The 23,271-nt window shown below is 32.3% G+C and overlaps 1 protein-coding gene across 1 annotated transcript in view; it reads right to left on the bottom strand.

Annotated features, from left to right (window-relative positions):
• LOC124543153 (transcriptional repressor scratch 2-like) overlaps positions 1-23,051 on the bottom strand; it is a 32,157-nt gene extending 9,106 nt beyond the window's left edge. Inside the window, exon 1 of the mRNA XM_047121224.1 lies at positions 22,594-23,051. Within this exon, the coding sequence (XP_046977180.1) occupies positions 22,594-22,768 (175 nt within the window). The 5' untranslated portion in view covers positions 22,769-23,051. The remainder of the gene's footprint in view (positions 1-22,593) is intronic.
• Positions 23,052-23,271: the final 220 nt, after the last annotated feature.

Here is a 23,271-nt window from a genome sequence, read left to right as displayed (position 1 = left end):
CCCTGGAATAAGGTTGTATAACAGAATATATAAAACTTCTTTTTTCTTAACTGGTAAGTATGTATTAGTTGCGTAATAACACATCTTAACTAATGCTATTGATAAACTGATATAACTATTAATATTGTTCATAGATTGACAAATATTGTGAAGTATATGCCTAATTGGCAAGATACAAAGCATTTATATTTATTCTTAGTTATCATTAGTGAGTTTACGATAAAATTCTATACAGGCATTTTCTTTCGGTTGAGGTTTTGTTATTAAATGTTTCAGGCCTGTAAACTAATTGTCCTTTTCCGGCTATTTTTCCCAGCCTCTGAAAATTTTACTAAATATTATTTCATATCAGGTAGTTGAATCAATTTTCGCGGTCTCTCGTTTTAATTGACAAGTTGAGTGGACGTGTTAAATTATTTTCTCATATGTGTGTGTTAAATTCGTTTAATAAAACCGCTGTCAAAAAATCTGGACGAATATAATGATGTTTCTTTTTAAAATAATAACAGATAATAAAGAGAACGAATTTTTATTTTAATTCATTTATTAATGTATGACAATTATTCTTTTTTATTTCCTATTATTCTTTTGGTTTTATTCTATGTATTAAAGAAACTGCAATATTCTGATTTTTTCGTTCGATAAAATGTGTCAAAAAAAATAATATTTCAAAATCGAATCATAGATGACGGAGCTCTGAAGTGAAAAATATAAAAAATACCACTGAATTGATAAATATCTTCTTTTTTCGAAGTGAAAAATACTAGACGTTGCAGGCTCTGGTAATACAATTTTCTCGAACGTCGTCTTTCTATCTCAGTCGTATCGTGTTTCCGTTGTTGTCCGGTCTCACTGGCGACTCGCTGGATATTTGATTTAAAATAATTTTGCATTTTCATTGAAGTTGTTTCCTTTAAATTTCACAACAAAATAATGTTTCATAAAGATTTACCACTTTACTTCGCAAACATTATATTCATAAAGTATATGTACTGACTATTTGTTAAAATCACCTCGGTTAATGACTGAACGACTCCCATTTTGAATATAAATTTAGTGTTGAAAGCCATTTATTAACTAATTATATGCCTCTCTCATCCGTGCCGTAGACTACCATTGTAATGGTTTGAGTAAGAATATGAGATAACATGGATTTTTACCAGGAACACACAACAGTATTTGGGTTACTAGAGTTAAGAACTGTACTACTGGTCATGGTGTTGACCTTCATCAACCTCTAGAGAATGGTTTGTGAAGTTATGCAGTCGTATTATTACGAAATGCCTTTGGTTGGTCGCAGAAATAACTTTATTTCTAGTAATTGGCACAGCTCGGTTTTGTAGATATTAAACGAATGCCAAGTCACGAGATTCTCACACTACAATATATTAAGTTGTTTTTATTTTGAAAAAAAAAAAAGAAACTTATTAATACTGTCCATTTTATCGTTATTACCTTTTATTATTAATTAATATATTTTACGTTTGATTAATTATTTAATTAATAATATTTGTTCTAGGTGTATAAATCTTACCTATTTGTAAAATTCATATTTTAAAGTTTATAAATGACGACTAATGGAATTACATTTTATCAGATTAAGATACACATTAGTAAGATACTTATTAGTCATTTTTTTCGGACCGATTATATCACATCCGCCAAATTTTAAAACGTCCGAGCTTAGCTTAGTGAGCTGTGTTTCCAATAACAGGTGTATTTCGAATTTCCAAGCTCTCGTATATCGTAGCTCGATGAGTAGACAATTCAACGCGAGTGATTAGACTAAGGCCCAATAGCCCAATGCTTTGAGGTACTCTTTCGTAAATCCGTTGCTCTGCCAACTTTAAACCCATTCCAAGCTATAGAATATTGATAGTCGGAAATATAAAATTTATCGACTAGTCTAAATTATAAACACAGGAGTTTAGAACTTGCAGCAGTGTAAGCTATTTATTAGAGCAAAGAGAGCAATCAATCAGTGGGAATATTATGCCGACATTTCCATCTCGTTTTTGATAAATAGATAAGTGAAATTGAATTTAGTCCACTGCGTCGAAAGCAGCACGTGCCGAGCCAAATTGATCTTGCATTTATATTTAAAACCATGAAGCGAAATTGGAGAAGAAATTGCTTTTGTTATATTCTTATCTTTGATTATATACATCAAAATAAAGCTGAGAACAGATTGAAATAGTAAAATATACTCACACTAGTGAAATAGTATGACGTTTTGCGTGTGACATGCTTACGTGTCACGCACACCAAGATAACAAAGTTGGCCTATTTTATTTCATTTTTTTTTGTAATGCAACACTATTTAGTTGTGTAAATAGTAGTAAGACTTATAGAGTTTAATATATTAAGAAGTCTTCATGTTAATTGAATAATAAACTTTCACATATTTGTAACGAATAATTATAATCCAAAACAGTTGTTCGATAAGAATTTATAGCGCTAATCTCTTTAATTAACAATAATAAATTGTTATTAGTGGCTGTATTAGCGCTAAATTCGTTTAATTTTATGTCAAAATTAATTATTATCTGTATAAATTTGTGTTAAATTAGCGGCTATTGTTTGAGGTGTCGACTGACGAGCGATTTAAAATAAACACGTTGTATTATATTCGTGGCTGCGATCACATTTCAATATTAATAAAAATACAGCGTTTTATTATAAGTTAATCTTAGTGAAATGAAAAAAATAAAAATATGAAAAGCTCGACCATCATTTAAGGCATTGGATACAAAACAAACATATCAAAATCTACGCTTAGCGTGCCAACTGTGCGGCGCAAATACAATAGCAAAAACAAACCCGGACCGAGGGATGAGCGAAGGGGTACGCCGCATTGCACCAGTTGAATCTCGACCCCTGAACACCCCGAGGGTGAACCTCCCCCCGTCGCGCCCCCCCAGGACTCCCGCCTGGATACTTGTTGTACGTTCATACAGGATCGGGATGCTTACAGAATTGATTTTGAGGAAAATTGTAAAATATTTTCAAAAGAATTCAATTATTTTTACATTCGTTTTTAAAAAAATATGACAATAAGAATAATCAATACTTTGAGGATATATAATACTCGTATGCTTTATACTTTATTTTACTTCATTTCGGCGAATATATATTGATAAAAAAATATTATTACTTATTCTTGATAATATATAATTACTATACAAAAATATTGAACCATAAAAATACTCTTTTCTCTTGTATAATGTATTCAATATGTATACATTATTTTTTTTAATGTTTCGTACGTCAATAATGAGAAAACGAAAATTATAACATGAATACAATTCCTAGATACACGTATTCATTTCCGGATATTACTGGAATTGAACGAAACAATTGTAATCTCGAAAACATTTGGGAAGTACATTTGTACAACGTAAATTAAACAATTTGAAATTTAGGTCAGGCAGACCCGGAGTTCGTTCTCGTATTCCGGACAAAGCTGTCATGCAGCTGTTTCGAAGGCTCGACATTCTCACATGCTCACATTTACCACCATTTACATTTATCTGATTGTATTTGCTTAGGTATATTCTGTCAGTTTCATGAAACTCTTCTTGTCTACGATCAGAATCATTTTATTCGTGTAATATGTATGTACGTTTAAACTGAACGAACTCGGCTTTAATTTACATTATCAGTGGAAAAGAAAAATCGCTAGCACCAAAATGTTACTTTTACGAAATGGGATTCAAAGTAAAAACTTTGACCTGATTTTCCAAAAGTGCCATATTGACGCTTCCTCTCTCCCCATTGACGATAAATTTGAGCAGAGTAGGTTCAGTGCTTAGAAAACGTTAATATCAACCAAATGTTACTTTACTTTTGATATATTAAAACAATTTGCTACCCAATTTATATGAAACTAACAAATTATATCCAACTATAAAATCTCTTCTAATAAAACTATACGCATGATTGAGGAGCTACGTTTTCCATTTACTCTGCACTCTTCTAAAATATATGATTCTGATAGCAATCTCCCTCGTACATGGACGTTGGTAGTTTTGTTCGTCCGCCACGAACTGCGTTGCATCAGCACATTTAAAACTGGAGACTATACGGAAGATGTAGATTTATAGTTCTCTTTACTGCTCCTCTGTCGTTGGTGAATCCTTTTTGCTATTGCTTTGAAAGTGACCACTATATAATTGTTCTTAATAGAATTATATTTTATCGGTTTGGATAATATATTACTTGGCTGCAAATCTAGATGCTATTCCGTTGAGTTATCAACTAATGGTTAGAATCAGCTTCAAGTAACGTCTTGTTAGATCTAGATAGAAGTGTCGTTTTATCGAAGTATAAGTGAGGTAAGAACTTGTATGCATTTGCGCTCAACTCCTCCTATGATATGTCGAGAAAAACATCATTAGCTATGTGTCGAATGACATTCTAACAAGTATATTTCCACCAACACTCATTAAAGCAGTGTTGTGGAATAAACTCCGAACCTTCTCTTAACGAGTGCAAGGTGGGAGGTTTTTACTGAGCTTTAACTTTGCTACTTTACTTTGCCATGGAGTTTGCTGGTTTTGCAACGCAATTGGTACACATTCATGACTGACGAACCGAGCGTGCGCTTTTAACCTATATAATTTTTGACGTCTAGTTTGTCGACCTTGAAAATATATTTGGTCGTAACAGCTTCTACGTAAAAAGGTGACAAGTTAAATAATTTTTTGCCCATGATCGTAGTGATAAAAAGCGAAGATGGATGGAATATCCAAACTGTTTAAACTAATGTTTAAACAGTTTCGCAGAGAACGTAAATTTTATACATCAAAATTAATGAGGGCTCAGATTATTTATTCAGACTAAGACGCACCTACACTTGGTTTATTACAACCGGGACTTGAAGCGCTGCTGGTTTCACGTGATCGTCGCAGCGGCTTAATGTCTTTGCGCTTGACATTTTAGTATCGATAATCTTTATTTAGTTTTAAAGAGGTTTAATGAAATGTCTTTAAAAATGAGTCGTACCAAAACCTTGCCTACTTGAAGAAAAAAGATGTCGGCTGCACCTAATTCATTTCGAAATGTAATATATATCCAGCAGACTGCATGAAAGTCTCAGTTAAGGGCTCGGACTTCGATTCGACGAAAAAAGTCAATAAATCTTTCTTGGGGTAAGGTATCCATTTCTATAATAAAATTCCACAGACATTTTTAACTTTGCCGTCTCATAAATTCAAATCGTTTATAAAAAATACATTGGTGAAAAAGGCGTATTATTCGATACAAGATTTTGTGGATTATAAAAAAGCGTGGAATTAATACCTGTTGACTTCCAGGCAGGATATATTAATTTAATAATTGTATTAACTTAAAAATTAACTAACATGACTGTATTTTTTTAAATGTTGAAAAAGAGTAACTACTGAGTTTCTTGCCGGTTCTTCTCGGTAGAATCTACTTTCCGAACCGGTGGTAGCTTCACGTAATTGTTAAATGACGATTCAAAAGTGCTTGTAAAAGCCCACTTGAATAAAGTATACTTTGATTTTGATTTTGATTTTGATTTGGGACACGTAGTAGTTACTGCGTAGTTATGTTAAATAGAAATAGAGCATGGGGTTCGTGAAATACATATATGAATGGGCAAAAAGTTCGAAGAAATTGTGATGGTGATTTATTTAAGATCACAATGAAATAAAGATCAAAGAAGATAATTGGCTTACAATATTTCCGATAGAGTAAATCGTGAAATAAAAAAATAAACCGAAACAACACATTGGTACAAGATTAGAATCCCAATAAAAATAACATAAGTAATTATATCATTTACATTTTTAAAATAAAATAAAAGAATATTCAGATAAGCAAAAGGTTCGGACAGCACGAGATCCCATAGAATACTTCAGTGATGTTCAGACCAACTGCCAATACTACATACTACCTCTAATTTGAATAGTTGTATACAGTAAGTTTATCATTAGCGAAATGGGCCGTTCTTTTTTGTTCATAAATGGTGTTAGAAACACAACTTTTACTTAATTTTTGCAAACGAATTAAAAAGTATGGGTTTCTGTGTAATTTTCAAATTTGAATTCTGGTTGTAGTTGAATTTCGGCAGTGTAATTGTACTGGAAATTCAATTAAGTGACGTACGAGTACGCACTGAGTCTATAGACACAACGTTGTGTTTCTGTTGACATAAAACGATCATGTCAAACATGTATGTTAACAGTGTTTAACATATACCTTTAATTTCAATTGTTATTATCTATAATATACATAGTTTAAAATATCATTATTTCATGAAACAAATTTTGTAATTTTAGCACAACATGATTCTTGGAAATGCGAAATCAATATTGACATTTTCAATGCTACTGAATAGATTCAGCTAAAAATAATTTTATTTTAAGTCCGAACAATAGAATCTGTTTTCATTGTCAATGTCTTACACAATAAGAAGAGGCCGTGATAGGATCAATAAATGATATCGTTCTATTTATATTTTAACGAATCTTTTTATTTCTACGTTAAATGTGACAGGTATCGGCTTATTTACTTTGTCAACTGTTACTAACAGCTTGCTTACGTCCACCTCGTGCGATATAGCATTAATATGTCAGCTGGCAACGTTGTTTGTCAGAAACAAATTAAAGCTTTTAATGTCAAGGAGAGTGGAACGACCACGCGACGGTAGCGGCGTGGTTTACATAATTTGGAATTTCAGAATGTTGAGTTGAAACCGAATCTGAATTCACCATCGGCACCGTCGGGACAGCGTTTAATGTCTAGTTTGATATTTGTAGGACATCACTCTATTGCAAACACAAAGGTCAGTAATTATGTTTACCTTTATACACAAATACTTTTAAGAACTATACGAGAATATTGGTTTAACTTCAACTTTCTAAAGCAGTTTTAATTAATGATTGATCCCTACTGTAGATAAAACGCGACAAACAATCAAGATAACGAAAGTAATCATCGGTATCAAGAAAATAAAATAAACAATGACTTTAATTTTTTCTCGTACACTTTCTGAGGGAGGGTTTACAATACTCCAGTTTTTTAGGTCAATAGGCAGCGACAAACGAATATACCGTAAGCTATAAGCTGTTCTGCCATGTAAGGCCGAGCTGGGTACAGGCATGAGAGAAAATTAAAAAGTTATTACAATAAATGTTATTTTAAATGAGTACTGTAATTTGGAATTCGAACTGGAATAAAAAATCCAACGAGATACGTTACTCTACCCATACAGGCTTCACACGTTTCGGGGTCTACATAATATCTTTCAACGAAAAACAGCAAAAATGAAATATTTTTTTGTGGACTAGCAATCTTCCCGATCACACGCTGAACAATTCACCAAATTTTCACAATACAAAATAAAAATATAGAAACATTAATATTTCTTTATAAAGACGATACGATAGATTGAAAAACGAGCATCTCGATGTTCTAATTGAAAGTATCAAGTTAGTTACAAATAATAAATTAATATTTTAATTAAAACATTGATTGAAAGAGAATTCATTAAATATTGCTGATTTGCTTTTACATTCACTCCATCATACAGGTTAGACGATTTTTATTCTACGAGTATAAAGTTCAAATCTGATTTAGAACATCTGTGTAAAGTGTAATTATATAGATCTATTCAGCTATGATGGCGCTCGACTCCACTTTCAATTATTATCGGCATTAGTAAGGGTAAGAGACGCTCGTGGTTATAAGATTTCTTAGTCTGCATATATTTATAAAGTTCATTTTATTAAAGAAAATGATTTATCGTTAAAGAGCACGCCTGCTTTACTGAAGATGTGTTTAGAATTATTATTTTATGAATCGAAATATACGTATGATAAAAAACATATTAGCTCGAATCGATTTTCAATTCGTACAAATGTATTGAGTCTTACAAAAAGCCGTAGCACTTGGCCTTGTTTGGAACTCATAAATCGTAGACTCGCTTACAAAAGGAAAAAGTGCCGTGAGCCGTGTACCGATGAAAGTAATTTATTACTCCGGAGCATTCCATTACGGTCTGTCCTGATAAAGTATCACACCGCTGGTTTTGTCTAATCCATTTTTGTTTTAAATACTGTCCAATTTATCACTGAAGTGACATGTTGAAGCATATTAAAATTATATGACTTAATTATATGTGACATATTTTACAGACTTCGCTTCGCTTTTTGATAAAACCATTACCGTGCCTAGAATAATTTGATGTAACATGTGTTTGCAACAGCTTTATAAAGAGTAAATATAAATATGCTCACCTGTATATCGTATATGTTATTACCGTCCTCTTGTTAGAAATAAAAGTAATTTTCTGTAATAGAAAATAATTTTCATTTATGTTCCAGAAGTCGGCAAGATCGTATGCTAGTTTTTTCATTGTACGTAAATATTGCTGAAATGTTCATTATTTCAGTCAATAATAGTGCCAATAATAGCCAAATATTTTTTCATTTATTATTTTAGACTTCTGTTTGTGTAGTTTAGTGTTGTACAAACTTCACATAAACCTTATACTAAATAGTCCAAACAAACTCTAAAAATTTGGTGAGCCGGTTCTTAAGTTATAAAGTGACAACGAAAAATGCCATTTATTTTTATATACATATAGATAGTCTACGGTAATTAGGATATGTACGATGACCATTTATTAAGTTGTAGTTTAGTTGATATTGTATAGGAAAAATTTGATATTTAAGTTGACTTTAAAGGCTTATTTTTGTTTCCAATACTTTTACAATAATACTTCTAAACTTCATGCAACAAATAAGAACATCTAGATCATACTTCATTAGAAATATTGCTTAAATGTTCTTAAGTTAAATTTTATTCTGAATAACTCAACGGAAGTCAATATCTTGAGATGACCTGAATTACGTTCATCTTGGGAGACATCCAAAAAGGGCTGCAGACTAAATGAACCTCCTTTGATTGAAACTTGAATTTGTGTAAAAAGGATCTATATATTTGCGATATAGTTTTTGTATGACAGATATTAAATATTTTTAAAGATCGACGGCTTTAATTTGCGCAATACAAGAAATCGCAAAAAAACTGTATTACTGTATAAGTTCTTTATGTACATAATAATTGATAATTACATGAAGTCTTAGGTTATACAAAAGATAACTGGTAAGTTTGTGTTGAATAACTAATGCGTTGGTAACGAAGTTTTTGTAATTACATCATGTCTCTTTGGGGCATAAAAATTAAAAAGATACGCAGAAATATGCATTTCCAACGAACAAATGGAAACAGAAGTTGGTATCCTTATTAAAAATTGAACATATATAATTTTCTACCTATTTCAATGGAAATGCAGTGCTTTAAAACAAAATTCTGACAACTAAATTCAGACAGACAACAGCCAGGTGGAATGTCAACTTCTTTAACATTACGTAACTAATTTTTCAAAAGTTATATGAGCTTTGCAATTTGTTTGTGGTAATTAATTTAACTTATATTTTAATTTTATGTTAGGAATTGCTAGGAACATATCAATTTTAATAGATAATATTTATAGGATATATTTGAGATGTTATGGCCGTTATGATCATGAATGTACTGACGCATACATTCTTACTGTAATATATCAATACAAAATATATGTAGATTATATAAGCAGTGTGTATTTGAAAGGGCCTTTAGATGATTGTCTAAAGTCATAAGCTTTAAAATATCTTTTAATAAGTACACGTTCCTTCTTTTTTTTTTAATTTGCAATAATATAACCAAATAAATAAATAAGTAAATATTATTTCTAGGATTCTCCTGTAAAAATGTATAATACTTTATCCTTGAAACGGATTATTAACACTGTGTAGTCGGGTAATATTCGTTATTAGCTTATGCTCGTACCTAGATAAGTACTACGTTACTACATCCACAAAAAAGGATTTATATTTTTACGTTCAAACATTACGTTATTAAGTATATTATACTTATTTTTTTAAAGAAATATTGAGGCCCAGGTTTTTTATTGCACAAGTTTCCTTTTGAAACACCGATATCGGCTGCATTATCTCGTAGCAGATTTCCATAGGGTTTTATGCTGTGGAGGTAACTGAAATAAACAATACACATTCAACAATCGACTTCAGTCTTCTTATCAAACCACTAATAAGAGGGCCCCATTGCAGCTTGAAATACCTAGTGACTGCAAGAAATTTTGTTATGTAGTAACTTCGTTTTTACAAATTTGAAGTAATGAATTTGATTAATTAGCAGAAAATTATTAATACTAAATTAATTTACTATTTAAAATATCATTGTTAATTTTGTCAGATATTGCTTAACGTCTTTTTGTATTAAAACTAAATAATTCGACGCAAATTATGATTTTCCAACAAACCTCATTAGTTAGACATCCGAAGACTTTATATCTAAACTAGGGATGAGAGAAATAATTTTTTGGCTTTATATACAATATTGGAGATAATAGTGATCTCTAATTCCCATTTTGGAATCAGTGTTGATGACCTCTCACTTGCGATTACCCGGCCCAGCTTCTAGCCCGCCCAAGGGCGTTTTTAATGAAGTTTAAATAGTTGATACCGAAAGTGCTTGCAAGCCGTTTTTTGCACTTTTTTTCGTCTACAAGACTAGTCTTAACAAGGTAAAGGTAAAGTCTGACTTAGTTCTGTTTGCCAAGAAAGATAGTAAACTCTCTCCTAGTTTCGGCAGCTGATATATTTTTGTTAAATATACTTTCGGAAATAATAGAATTCATTTGTTCAGAGTTTAAGATATATGGCTTAGTAGGAATAACTTCGAGAGGAAGCCTATGGAAAAAATCGTGTAAAATGGAGAAGACTGGTAGTGTTTGAAAATCTTTTAAGCCCATACTTATATTCAACAACCACAACAGCCTGTAAATTCCCACTTCTGGGCTAAATGCCTCTTCTCCCTTTGAGGAGAAGGTTTGGAACCACCACGCTGTTCCAATGCGGGTTGGTGAAAAACACATGTGGCAGAATTTCTATGAAATTTGTCACATGCTGATTTCCTCACGATGTCTTCTTTCACCGCTGAGCACGAGATGAATTATAAAGACAAATTAAGCACATGAATCAGTAGTGCTTGACTGGGTTTGAAGCCGCAATCATCGGTTAAGATGCACGCGTTCTTACCACTGGGCCATCTCGTCTTATACTCAAATGTTCTAGTAATGTACCTTAAATAACATGACCTAGGTAGAAGGTAGACATTGTTTGCGACACAATTTCAAGTTCGCTCACCGTACTTTAAAACAAAGTTTGTATGCTTTATATGTTGGGAATATCTTTTATAGCTAAAATCTGAGATAAGTTTCAAAGAACTTTACATACAAAGGTTATAAAATTAGAAAAAATAAGTGCAACCAATCCTAGAGCGCCATTTGAAAAAGCAGTGTAACATACGTCGTAATACCTTCGTCCTAAAGAAGATGGCGGGAACCAACTTTATGCGGAAGACAGACAACTGGCATCTTTGGCATACCTTGATTAAACATCAATGTTATTAAAGAAGATAGTTGATAGACAGACAGATTCAATGGTATTTTTAAATGTTTATTTTGTGGGCCATTTGATGGTAAGTAGGTCACCAGTTTATTAAACAAAAATAAGACGAAAATTATTTAGGGCACGACTATTTAAGTATTGAAATAAACGTACCTATATGCTCACCTGGCAAAGATATTAAGAGTAAACTTTTAACCTTGTTACATTCGCACCACTAACCTTAAGAAAAAACATGTTCCTTATTCTATCCTGCAGTAAGTTACACTGGCTAACTCACTCTTTAAACCGGAATACAACAGTACAGACTGGTGGTGTGTGGCGATTGAATGTATTTATTATAATGAGTAGGTGGTTTCTAGTAATACGGGTATAAAGTTCTACTACCAAATTCAAGGGGATAAATTCGTGATTGATTGATTAAAGCAAATAAATTCTTGCTCAGCTGTAAAGGAAAACCTCGTGAAAAAACCTGCACGTGTTGGATTAAAATTACGACACGCTTGTGGAATATATCTATCAAGATAAAGTACGCAACGCGTAGATATGTAACCCGAAATCTTATCCTTAATTATTTTTTTTGCGAATGACTGTAATATTATTACAACGGTGTTATAATATTGACTTACATTATAATAATGATGATCATGACTGCTCCTCGATCTTTTGAATTTCAAAAGCAATTATGTGATTAATAAAAGTATGTTTGATTTAAATCTCCACAACTCTAAATCGCCAAAAGTATTCAAGGAATAAATGAAATTATATTAAACGAATTTCCTATAAAGAATTCTTGGTATTTGACAACAAAGGCATTTGTCGGAAGCACACAGAAATTGTTAAGTGTTATACCGCATTCCCTACCATTAAAAAACGTTTATACTAACTTTGAAACGGTTTATGCATGTGATTTTAATGGTTTATTGTGGATTAAATAACTTTGTTTGAGTTACAATACTTCAACTTGTGTACTCTAGCCCGTGGTATTTTGCTGTAATGGCATTATTGTGAACTAGAACTTCGTACAGCATTGTTGCATTTGGAGTGATTTTGAAATAAAAATGTATTTTTGCTTCTTGTAAACAGAGATTAATAGCAGACAAATAAAATGCTTTATATATTATATGGGATTTAGTTTTTGTTCCTATAATCTCATTGATTTATTTTCGTGTAGGGGCCATCTGAAAATCAGTGCTGTGCATTAGCACAGCTTATACTGAGATGAACCCCTGGCTACCTACACTGTGTTCTTTAAATTTAATTTAAATATAAATATAATTTTTTCCTATATAATCTATGTAATGTATGTGTGTAAATAAATGGTTTAAATGGTTTATATATATGTACCTATATGAGGGTTATATTTCTACGAACAAGCATATTTTATTTATACGGGATATTTGACGAATGAGAGTTTCAGTCTTATAAAGTTCTGAGCTCAGGATATATTGTCATTATTTATCCTGTCACAAGTTTTCGTCGTAAGTTTGATAAATGTTAGGAAACAGACCGCGAAAACTAAGCCATACTTAAAGCTTCGAACCGATAGAATTTGATTAAAGTTTTGTTCTTTTTTTACGTTGTTATGTAATTTCATTTTCAGTTATGATACTTTAACCGTATAGTACGACACAACATAGATGAAGCATCGACAAAATTCGTAAAACCGATCACATCCGAATTAAGTACGCTATCCCAAATTATCAATATTTATTTCTTATGTGAATGTGATCCTTACACAAACGTAATAACTTGTAATATCATATGAATATATTCGTTAATTTGACACTTCGATTTACATGCACTTGCTATCTCGGGTTGAACTGACGTGAGAATTTACAGCGACGAATAGCGCGATAGGGAGCTATTTTAAATGGTTGTATAATTCGGTTGTGATCGGTTTTACGAATTTTGGGGAAGCTACATCTGAGTTGTGTCGCTGCTGCATTGCTGTTTAATTAAAAATAATATTCGTATTTTGAAATTGTGAAAATATAATTGTACATTTGAGTTTCTGTAACGTTTGCTTGATTCATTTTAATTCACTCTCGAGCAACTCTTGGATAGACATTTAATATCTTTACTAAATGTTTTGAATGTAGAAGTAATTATTTTCGGTCTTGGCCCAAACATGCTAGGTATATTTCATAGACACGAACGCTTGCCCAAATATTGGTACTTATTTAAAAGCATCAAAGTTTCTCTTCTATATGACAAAACTATTAATTATTTTAAATTGGCAATCCGATCAAATCCACCGGAAACTTGGGATTAACTTGACCAAAGCTATTTTGAAATAAATTTTAACAATTAGAACATGATATAAAAATGTGACGAATTTTTTTTAAATAAAAATATTTTTACTTAATAGACTAAATATTAAGGTCAATGTTACTACTCTGATAAATGTGAAATAGCTATAAAAAGTTCATCTCTTATTTAAGACCCTTAGGAAATATTTTCTAGAACGCTGTAATAAAAATATTTACTTTAAATGGAATCAAAAATGAAGAACTACAGAATTTCAACCTCAATATAAAAGCCTTTTTCATAAAAATATTAAAAGGAATGATCATTAATTCATGTCATTAAAAAAATTAGGCAATCAAAGTAATTCGAATAACAAACGATCACTGAATACAAAATCTCAAAAAAATGTAATTTATTATATGAAATAAAAAAAAAAAACAAAAGTAAGGTATATACAATTAAATATATCGACGAAGCTCAATCTGTATGATATCAATTTATACGTCAATGAATACGCATCAAATGAAGGCCTACGGAACTATGCCGGCCCTACATAATTGGCTACATGCGGCAGTGTGGACCAGAAAATCAATAAGTGACCCTCGTTTCATGGTTCGCCACCCAAGCGTTTACGACGGACTGCACCTTCGTGATACAAATTCGATTAATATTCGAAGGCGACGAAATAAATTTTAAAAACGTTATATGTATACATAAATATATAACTGTATTTAAACGTATCGTTTAGTTAGTATAGCTAGTCTAGGATCGTTTGTAAAATCGGTTAGAATTTTAAATGCAGATCAACTTTGACTTTTATAGATAAAGTTTTTATCTTTTATTATCACACATCACATCTTGTACAATAACAATTATTAGCTGATTATTATTGCAAAAAATGCATTTATTTTTTAATATGAAATGATAATTGCTTATATTTTTAAATATTTAGAGGAATATGAAACGTTGAAAAAAACCTCCGTCAATTCGAGAGCACGGCTTTGAAAAAAGAATTGTATTGTGGAATATTTTGCGTGCGCAGTCGTAACTGGTTGAACTCCCGGCTAATCTCAGCAAACCTATTGCCCGTGAGACAGCCGATAGTGCTTTATACGTGAGGGGGCTGTGGGCGCCGTTCCAGTACCCATGGCTCGTCAGAACGACGATGGTTTTTATTTACGTCATGCAAATATTTTATTGTATATGAGTTTTTTATTATACTTATATTATAGGTATATTCAATTTTGTGTTTGTGTATGTTATTGTTTAGCATTTTTTGTAGCATGTAATAACGGTTCGGCAGGTTTTTTTTATGTTTGTCCAAAATGTTTTAAATATTTATGATTTTTTGGTTTGATGTTTATTTGTTATATTATTTTATAAGTATTTTTCAGTATGAACATAGTGTGAAAGCACTTTAAACATTTAATTATTATTGACTTTCCACGAACATGATCTCAATTAAAATCGAAAAATGCAGAAAAAAAAGCTTTTCATAGCCAATAGGACGGTTAGTGAGTAAGCAAGAGTCGGAAAACAAAATTATTGTTCTAGGGTTTGACTCGGTGTGCTCGTGATGTGGTAGTTGAGCGAAAATATGTGAAAACGAAAAATCTTTACTTGAATTGTTTGTTCCCATCGATCAATATTAAGTAGTTTGATCTTTACATAAGGTTAAATGACGTGTTAAAGAAAATATGTTTTGATTTTCTTCTATTAAGAAAGTGCAATAAATATTTCATATTTTTATAATGATTATATTTTACCAGTGTAAATTAATATTTCTTTTAACAAAATCGAAAGACGTAAATTTTGTATTAGTGTATAAATAGAATACTTTTTTAAACATAATATTAGTCCTGGATCTTACTGTATATACCTGTAAAGTAATATACGTATAATATAATTTAAAAGCAAAAAAAATAATACGGTAAATTAAAATTATTATTTATAGTCTAATGGAAATATTAAATCATGTTTGTCAGTAAGTTTGAGTAACCGTTAGGTATTTGATCGCGTCAAAACAAACTGAATGTGTCCAAATCCGAGGAATTTACTAGTGGCCAATGAAAGCGTTCATCTCCCGACGCTAGAGCGAGTTCGGTGCTTCCAAATTATTGCATTGCCGACCGAAATACAAATACTTGCAAAATTTCGAGACAATATGACACGAGAAATTGCATAAAATTGATTTCTGACATTCGCTTACATACTGACTCTATTAATTTCTTACTAATCCGAAATTAATGAAGCATGATATGAAAATAAATTATTTAGTCCACGAATAATTTATTTGTACACTTGTATAACTACAAAGTGCGTATAGTAAAATATGATTTTTTTAAACTACTTCCGAAATGTTGTTATACTGTTTACAATTTTAAATATAATCAATAGTTTTATTGTAATTATTTCTGTTTCAAGAATCGCCATAGATTTGTGTTACAATATCGTTATATAATACACGAACGAAGTTATCAACACGTAAAATACTTTATTGTGTCTTTAAAACATTATAAAATCCTTTAAAAATATAAGACGAAAATATATTTCACGAAAATACACCGAATGTAAGTATACCATCGACTTAGCCTTTCAAAACGTAACGTTCCAACATTTTCAACGGCTCATAGCAACTCTCCGCGAGAACGCGACATGACTTTCCTTTCCTCGCAGACAGGCTCATCGCCTTTGCTTCTTCGCTGTCAATTGGAAATATTGTAGACTGAAAGTGAAGCGGACAGGCGTGAAAGCTCTTCGCTTCACCAAGCAAATGTAAAACCAGAGTGTACTCAAAAGTATTGAAAACAGGATTGACAGAATGTTAGTACATCATGTATGTTAATTTTATATTGGAGGACGAAAACTATAGTGGAAAGTTAGTTATGAGATATTTCTTATATAAATTTAATGTATGGTTTTATGAAGCGAAGTCGAAGTAAAATTGAAATTAATGTTAATAAATAAAATTGTTAGGTTTACTTGGTAAAAGGGTTTTGTGTAAATCCGTATGGATATGACTATTCTTCATGTTATATTCTGTCGAAATAGAGAAATATTTGTTAGTGTTGTGTTCCAATTTCAAGGCTAAGCGAGCCAATGTAATTTCCGTGATATTTGTGGCGCATTGGTTATGTAATATCACTCATAGCGCCAATGTTTATGGGCGGTAGTGATCAGTTGCCGTCGAGCGGCACATTTGTTAGTACCTATTTCTTAAGAAGAGGCTCCAAGGGTTGAATCTTAAAAGCTTTCACCTTTCAAACTTTATTTCCTCATTAATGTTTTTAAGTTTTCTCGTCTGTGGTAAGTTTCACGAATAAAGCTGACAATGTTATGCGTTGAGATACGAATATAAAGATAATGCATATATCCATCTACTATATACATATAGAGTATATGGTTATATGGTAGAAAGTTGAAGGCCTTTAAAAATTAATATATCATAAAAATTGTCTTAATGCTAATGTTAATAAGGCAGATTTAGTAGATTATCCAAAAATATGTTCTATCATAAACTTAATAAATTTGATTCAAATGAAATTCATGAACCATGCATTGTCAGATGACAACAGTATACCATCCTCATACAATTGCCGAAACTCTGCGAATTTGAGTTTAATCGGATACAAGATGTGTGAATTCCAAGAATATGATGATTAAAATGTGCATTTTTTATATTTAATTATAGATAGAGTTCAAATAAATTAAGTTGAAATTTTCTATCTGTGGACTATGCACTTTGTTTGATTGTAAATGTTTAACTTCTTGACACAAGTGTGCGTCAGTATCCGTGTAAAAATGTGTTACAAAGGCCTCATGTAAACTTGTTCGAAATACTTGAACATGCAAACTTGTCAAGTATTTGATGTATCATGAATAATAACTCTCTCTACGGTTATTCCTTTCTACGGTATATTATTTATTAGTACAAAAAATCTTAGAGTACTTCATTGTTTAATTTTTTTTTAAATGAATGTATTTGGGCAAGTCAATCAATTCGAAATAATATTTTTTGAGTAGGCTCTTTAAAGCATTAGAATAAACTTTATCTAAATACAAAATTTGAGTCACACCGTTAGAGCCGTTTCCGCTATATATTATTCCTAAGTTAAACATTTATATACTAAACGCGTCTTGCGAAATTAGATTCCCTCGAGGCCACTACGACCACTTTTCATATTGAAGTGTATTTTCGTGGCCAAAATTTTAAATCAATACATCGAACGATACGATAAGCGCAGTATCATTGTTAGACGCGTTGTCTATTCATTTAACAATGAAGAACTTTTAGTGGATAGTGTTTCGATGTTAGCACAATCTGAAACTTTATTTTTTCTTTTTATGTTATAGGTTGGCGGGCGTGCATATGGGCCATCTGATGGTAAGTGGTCACCATCACCCATAGACAATAACGCTGTAAGAAATATTAACTATTCCTTACATCGTCAATGTGCCACCAACGTTGGGAACTAAGATGTTATGTCCCTTGTGCCTGTTGTTACACTGGCTCACTCACCCTTCAAACCGGAACCCAACAATACTGAGTACTGCAATTTGGCGGTAGAATAACTGATGAGTGGGTGGTACCTACCCAGACGGGCTTGCATAAAACCACCAATTAAAAAAACACCATCCACAGAATATATAGTAAAACTACACAGGCCACAGAATGATATTAATAATAATTAATTCCTTAGTTAATAGAACAATCATTTAAACGATGCAGTAGTAATCCTTTTTTCTCTTCAAAGTTTTCAACTAAGATTTTTCAGCTTACATTTTGAAGACATTCTTAATGATATTAAGCATTACTTACCCTATTAGCCTGCTAAAGATTCTCTACCTGTAACTAACAATACTGAGTATCGCTTTGTTCCAGTTCCAAATGATTGATCGTAGCTACAGTGAGAAGTATTATATTAGTTTCCAAGATCGACGGCGCATTGGCGATGTACGGATTATAGGTAGAAATATAGTGTCAATGTTCCTTGCGATGCCAATGATATGGGCACATGTGACCACTTACTATCTGGTTCAAAAATATTCGTTTCTCGTCCCGGCCCTTGATTTGAAATTCGTCAGAAGAAAACATGGAATGGATTAACTTTACTTTACTTTACTCGTAAAAAAAATATTTACAAATTGTTTCCTAGTTTCCATTTCATTCAATTTTAATAACATGAGATAATTAAATAAAAAATCTGGACTATTTAAAGTATTCTCATAACTCACATATATGCTTCAGATGAAGAAATATATCAATTCCATTTATTTATATAAATGTCCTAAATGGAGACTTATTCAATTTAACAAACTGACCTAATATTCAAAAATAAATGCTCAGAATAGTCGGACTTCTCTAAACAAAAATAATAAATGTAAATTAAGTTATTCCAAATGGGAAAAGGTGAATGTCGAATGTCAGAAATAAATCATTTTATTTTTAACTAACTTTACTATATTTCTGTATGGGATGGTATTTTTTATCTTTGATCCGTCTTTTATTATGCTTATGGTGAATCAATCCCTTCCTTCTCTGCACCAGAAGCTTTTAGGGCGCTTTCCAGAAAATTTATTAGACAGTATTTTTTTAGGCAGATATATTTGAGATGATTCTTGAAATGCTTAATCATTGATCTCGAAAAGTTTTAATTATCATTCAAATATTTTTTAATCTCTTCGTCAAAATTACCATCATAAAGCAAATGTTAAGATGCATTTGTCATCATTCTAATCAATGTCATTGGAGATTATCTTAAAAAGTGTGTTTTTATATAAACGTCAAATCTATACTATTATTATAATTAATTTGGAAGTAACTCTATCTGTGCATGTTTGTCTGTCGCTCTTTCAATACCAAATCGTTGAACCGAATTTGATTGAATTTGACAATCAAACCCTTCAACGCAAGCGAAGCCGCGGGCAATAAGTAGTGGTTCATAATTCGAACAACTCTAGCAATTTATATATCAAAGGTTTTTTATAGGAACACAAATCAATATGTTATTATAAGACGCGACCTTCAAAAGTTGTTTGTTCTTGAGACAACAATTTTAAGCTTCAAATTTTAAAGAGTTTAAATCAAAGTTCTGTATGAAGATAATTTTGGGTCATATTAGAATCGGTATTCCGATAAAGACGCTTACTGATCAGAGGCATACAATGCTTTTACTTAAGCTTTGATTGTCGCAATTACTTAGTGCTGTTTTTTTATGTTATAGGGGGCAGGATGCTCACCTGATGGAAAGTGATTCCCACCGCCCATGGACATCTGCAACAGCCGGAGGCTTGCAGGTGCGTTGCTGTCCTTTAAGGAAGTTACGCTCTTTTCTTGAAGGTTTCCAAGTCGTATCGGTTCGGAAAAATCACTGACGAAAGCTATTTAAATATAAGTTATCAGTGACCAATAACCGTCACGAACGAAGGGCATGATTACTAACCGAAACAGTTACAGCTTCACTTCACGCTCTGCATTGGATTAGGTTATTGGGCAAATTTATTGGAATAGGTTTAAGGATTTTAGACACTCGATAAATCCACTTAGAGTCCAGTAAAGGGTAAAGTTATTCGAAAGAGGATGAAAAAGGAAAATCGTTTGAACTGGAAACATCAATTCGAATGAATGTGGATTTAGTGAAGCCATATACAAATCTGAATATAAGTTACGGAGTTTATTATGATATGATTTTAATAATGGTAAAGTGTAATTGTTTTATTTGTATATGACATAATAATTGTTTCGTATATACCACAGATTTGTGAAATAAAAATAATATATACTTGTCAAGTAATCTTTCAAATAACGTCGATAGTTTATAAAATATATGTTGTTAGAATTTTAATTCTTAATGAAATGAGTGATCAAATTTTTTCCATCACATTGTGTAGACGATTATGAAAGGCGCTCAGGCTTCGAGATAAATCATCCTTACGGATTGATCCGTTAGCGCGGCGGTGTGCGTAACGAGGCGAGGTGTTTTGCTCTCCCTTTGTCCCGCACCGCGTATATCACTCATAATAGTAATAGTAGTAGTAGTAACTGTAATAGTAATGTTTTCTTTAGCCACGTATTTAAATTTGGAAGCACGCAGCGCAAACGTTTCAGAATACCTCTTAAATTGTAGCTTTACCTTACATAGGGAATAGAATCCCCAAAAGTGAATTCTGTAGTATTCAATAAACGTTATCCTTGCAAAATTAAAACGTATAAAACCTTAACGGTTCCTCGTGAGAGGCATTGTAAAGTTTTTTTTTCATTTGCCGTAATTGCATTTCTACGTATAAAATACGCTTATGTTGTACTCAATAATCGGATTTAGATCCTCGGGCGGGCTTGTAATCCCGCGGTACTGGGCGGATAATCGTTGTTTTTTACGTTGTGTGATGCGACGGACCGTAAATCATTCTTATCATCACTCGAATAGAAGAAATTGTGTCTTTTAATCAAAATATTTTTCGGTTTTCAGTTTTAACGCGACTGTAGAGGCTGTGATCAAAATACAAGTGTAACAACACGCTTGTTTATTATTTCAATGATAAATTATTATTTATATGTGCACGAACATTTGGAAGACTATTTAGTATAGAGTTTATTGGTTTTCGTTTAATTTCTATTAATTTGATAAGAATAAAATTCAATACGTGTTGAAATTTAAATGTTGTTATTCCAAGGTATAATTAATAATTGATATTGTAAAGAATGTTTCATGTAATAAATAAAGTTGTTTTTAGCGTTTTCGTTGAAAGGCTTGTTAGTAATATTGAAAACGGCTTAATGAACGCGGAGACGGTCGCTGCCGTGCCCTTGCTGGGTCAATTTACAGGGACTGATTAATTTTTATATTATTAGATTGTAAGTTACGTTTCATAATTATTTTTTTTGTTATTAGGAGAAGAAGAAAAAATGCATCATATTAGATATATTATATATTATAAATTTCAACGAGTAATCCGAAATATTCACGTATATTTTACGTTATTATGTTTCTTTAATTTTAAATAATGAAATTATTTGTTAACTTAAAATAAAAATAGTATTTGATTTAAAAATATTCTACGAACCTACAACTATGATTAATGAATGTATTATTAATTGATGATTATATAAGCGATGCTCGATTATTATTGAATTTAAGAAGATTTAATTCAATAATCTAAAAGTTAAATAATAAATACAGCAACTTAAAGTAATGGCATTTTTGTAAATACTCTCATATTATTAGGTAATTTCCTATAACGCTACTTTAATAAAATATTTAAATATCACTAAGGATACATCGATGTGTTGTATTTTCTATATAAGATGTTCGTAGCAACTTAAGATACTTAATTACACTTTAAAGTGGTAAATAAATGCAATGGTATATCGCATGCGCATAGCGTTATAACTAACGATGATATAGAATTCGCGAACATATAATATCAGCAATCGCATACGGCAAAGCTTAAAATGTAAAGTATATGTATGATATTGTAAATTTCATTTTGTATCGAGCCCGATCTCTTTAACGTATTATAACACATTACCTTCTCTAAGATGCTTTAGGTTATATTAAGCGTCTTGCGTCATTCGTATACATAAGTATAGTTGAAGTGTTCATTCTTGGTACGTTTATAAAATTATTGTTTGATATCATGCCTTGTGTTTATCTTGTGTACAGCCAGACACTTATTTGACCGTACATAAGAAAACATACGACCAAGACCATGCTTGCATATTAGATACAAGTAATGTATTAATGATACGTTTCTGTTTGTTCAAGGTATCGAAGTAACAGGCTGATAACGGCTCACGTATATAGAGAATAGCTCGAGTAGAATGCGAGTAACAAGTGCTTACCATTGTAGAGGAGAGTTGGCTCGGGATCGCGAGGCGAGGGCCCCGGCGCGGTGGCGGCGGGCGCGGGGCTCCGGCCGCGCCCCTCGCCGACCACGTCGATCTCCTCGTCGGACTCGTCGGCCAGCTCGGTTGCCTGAGCCGCCTTCCACTTCTTGGCCATGAGGCAGCGCGGCATGGCGGCGCCCGCATCGGCCTCAGCGCGACCGCATCAGCGAGAAACAGACGAACAGAGAAAAAGAGAGAAAAGAGAAAGAGCGGCGCCCCTGGCGAGCGGCGTTACAGGCGATCGCGCGCGTCCTCTTGCGTTGTGAGGGTTTCTCGTGCGTTCCGCGATATATATTTGCAGAGGGGTGGTGCGCGCGCCGCCACTTCGATCGATGTGGGCGGAGGGTGGCACGCGCACCACGCCGCACAAACTTTGCCTGCCAACTTGGAGCGATACTTGTGAAGACGGTGCGGACTTGACGGTGCAAAGAACCGCGACCCAACTCGCTACTCGCAATCAACCGGTGGAAGTAGCGCGGACCTTTGCTTTCGACTATCTTATACTTCTATCTCTAGTATACTCTGTTAAATAATTAAATAAATATAGATAATATTGATTAACTAATAACAAAATTTGTTGTTATAAAATAAGATTTCCTACAAATTAGCGAGATTTTCATATTTTTTTATGCA

This window comes from Vanessa cardui, chromosome Z, assembly GCF_905220365.1.
Source record: "Vanessa cardui chromosome Z, ilVanCard2.1, whole genome shotgun sequence".
Classification (NCBI taxonomy): Eukaryota; Metazoa; Arthropoda; class Insecta; order Lepidoptera; family Nymphalidae; genus Vanessa; species Vanessa cardui.
The sequence above is the reverse complement of the archived record's forward strand: the minus strand, read 5'-3'. Positions and strand labels throughout refer to the sequence as shown.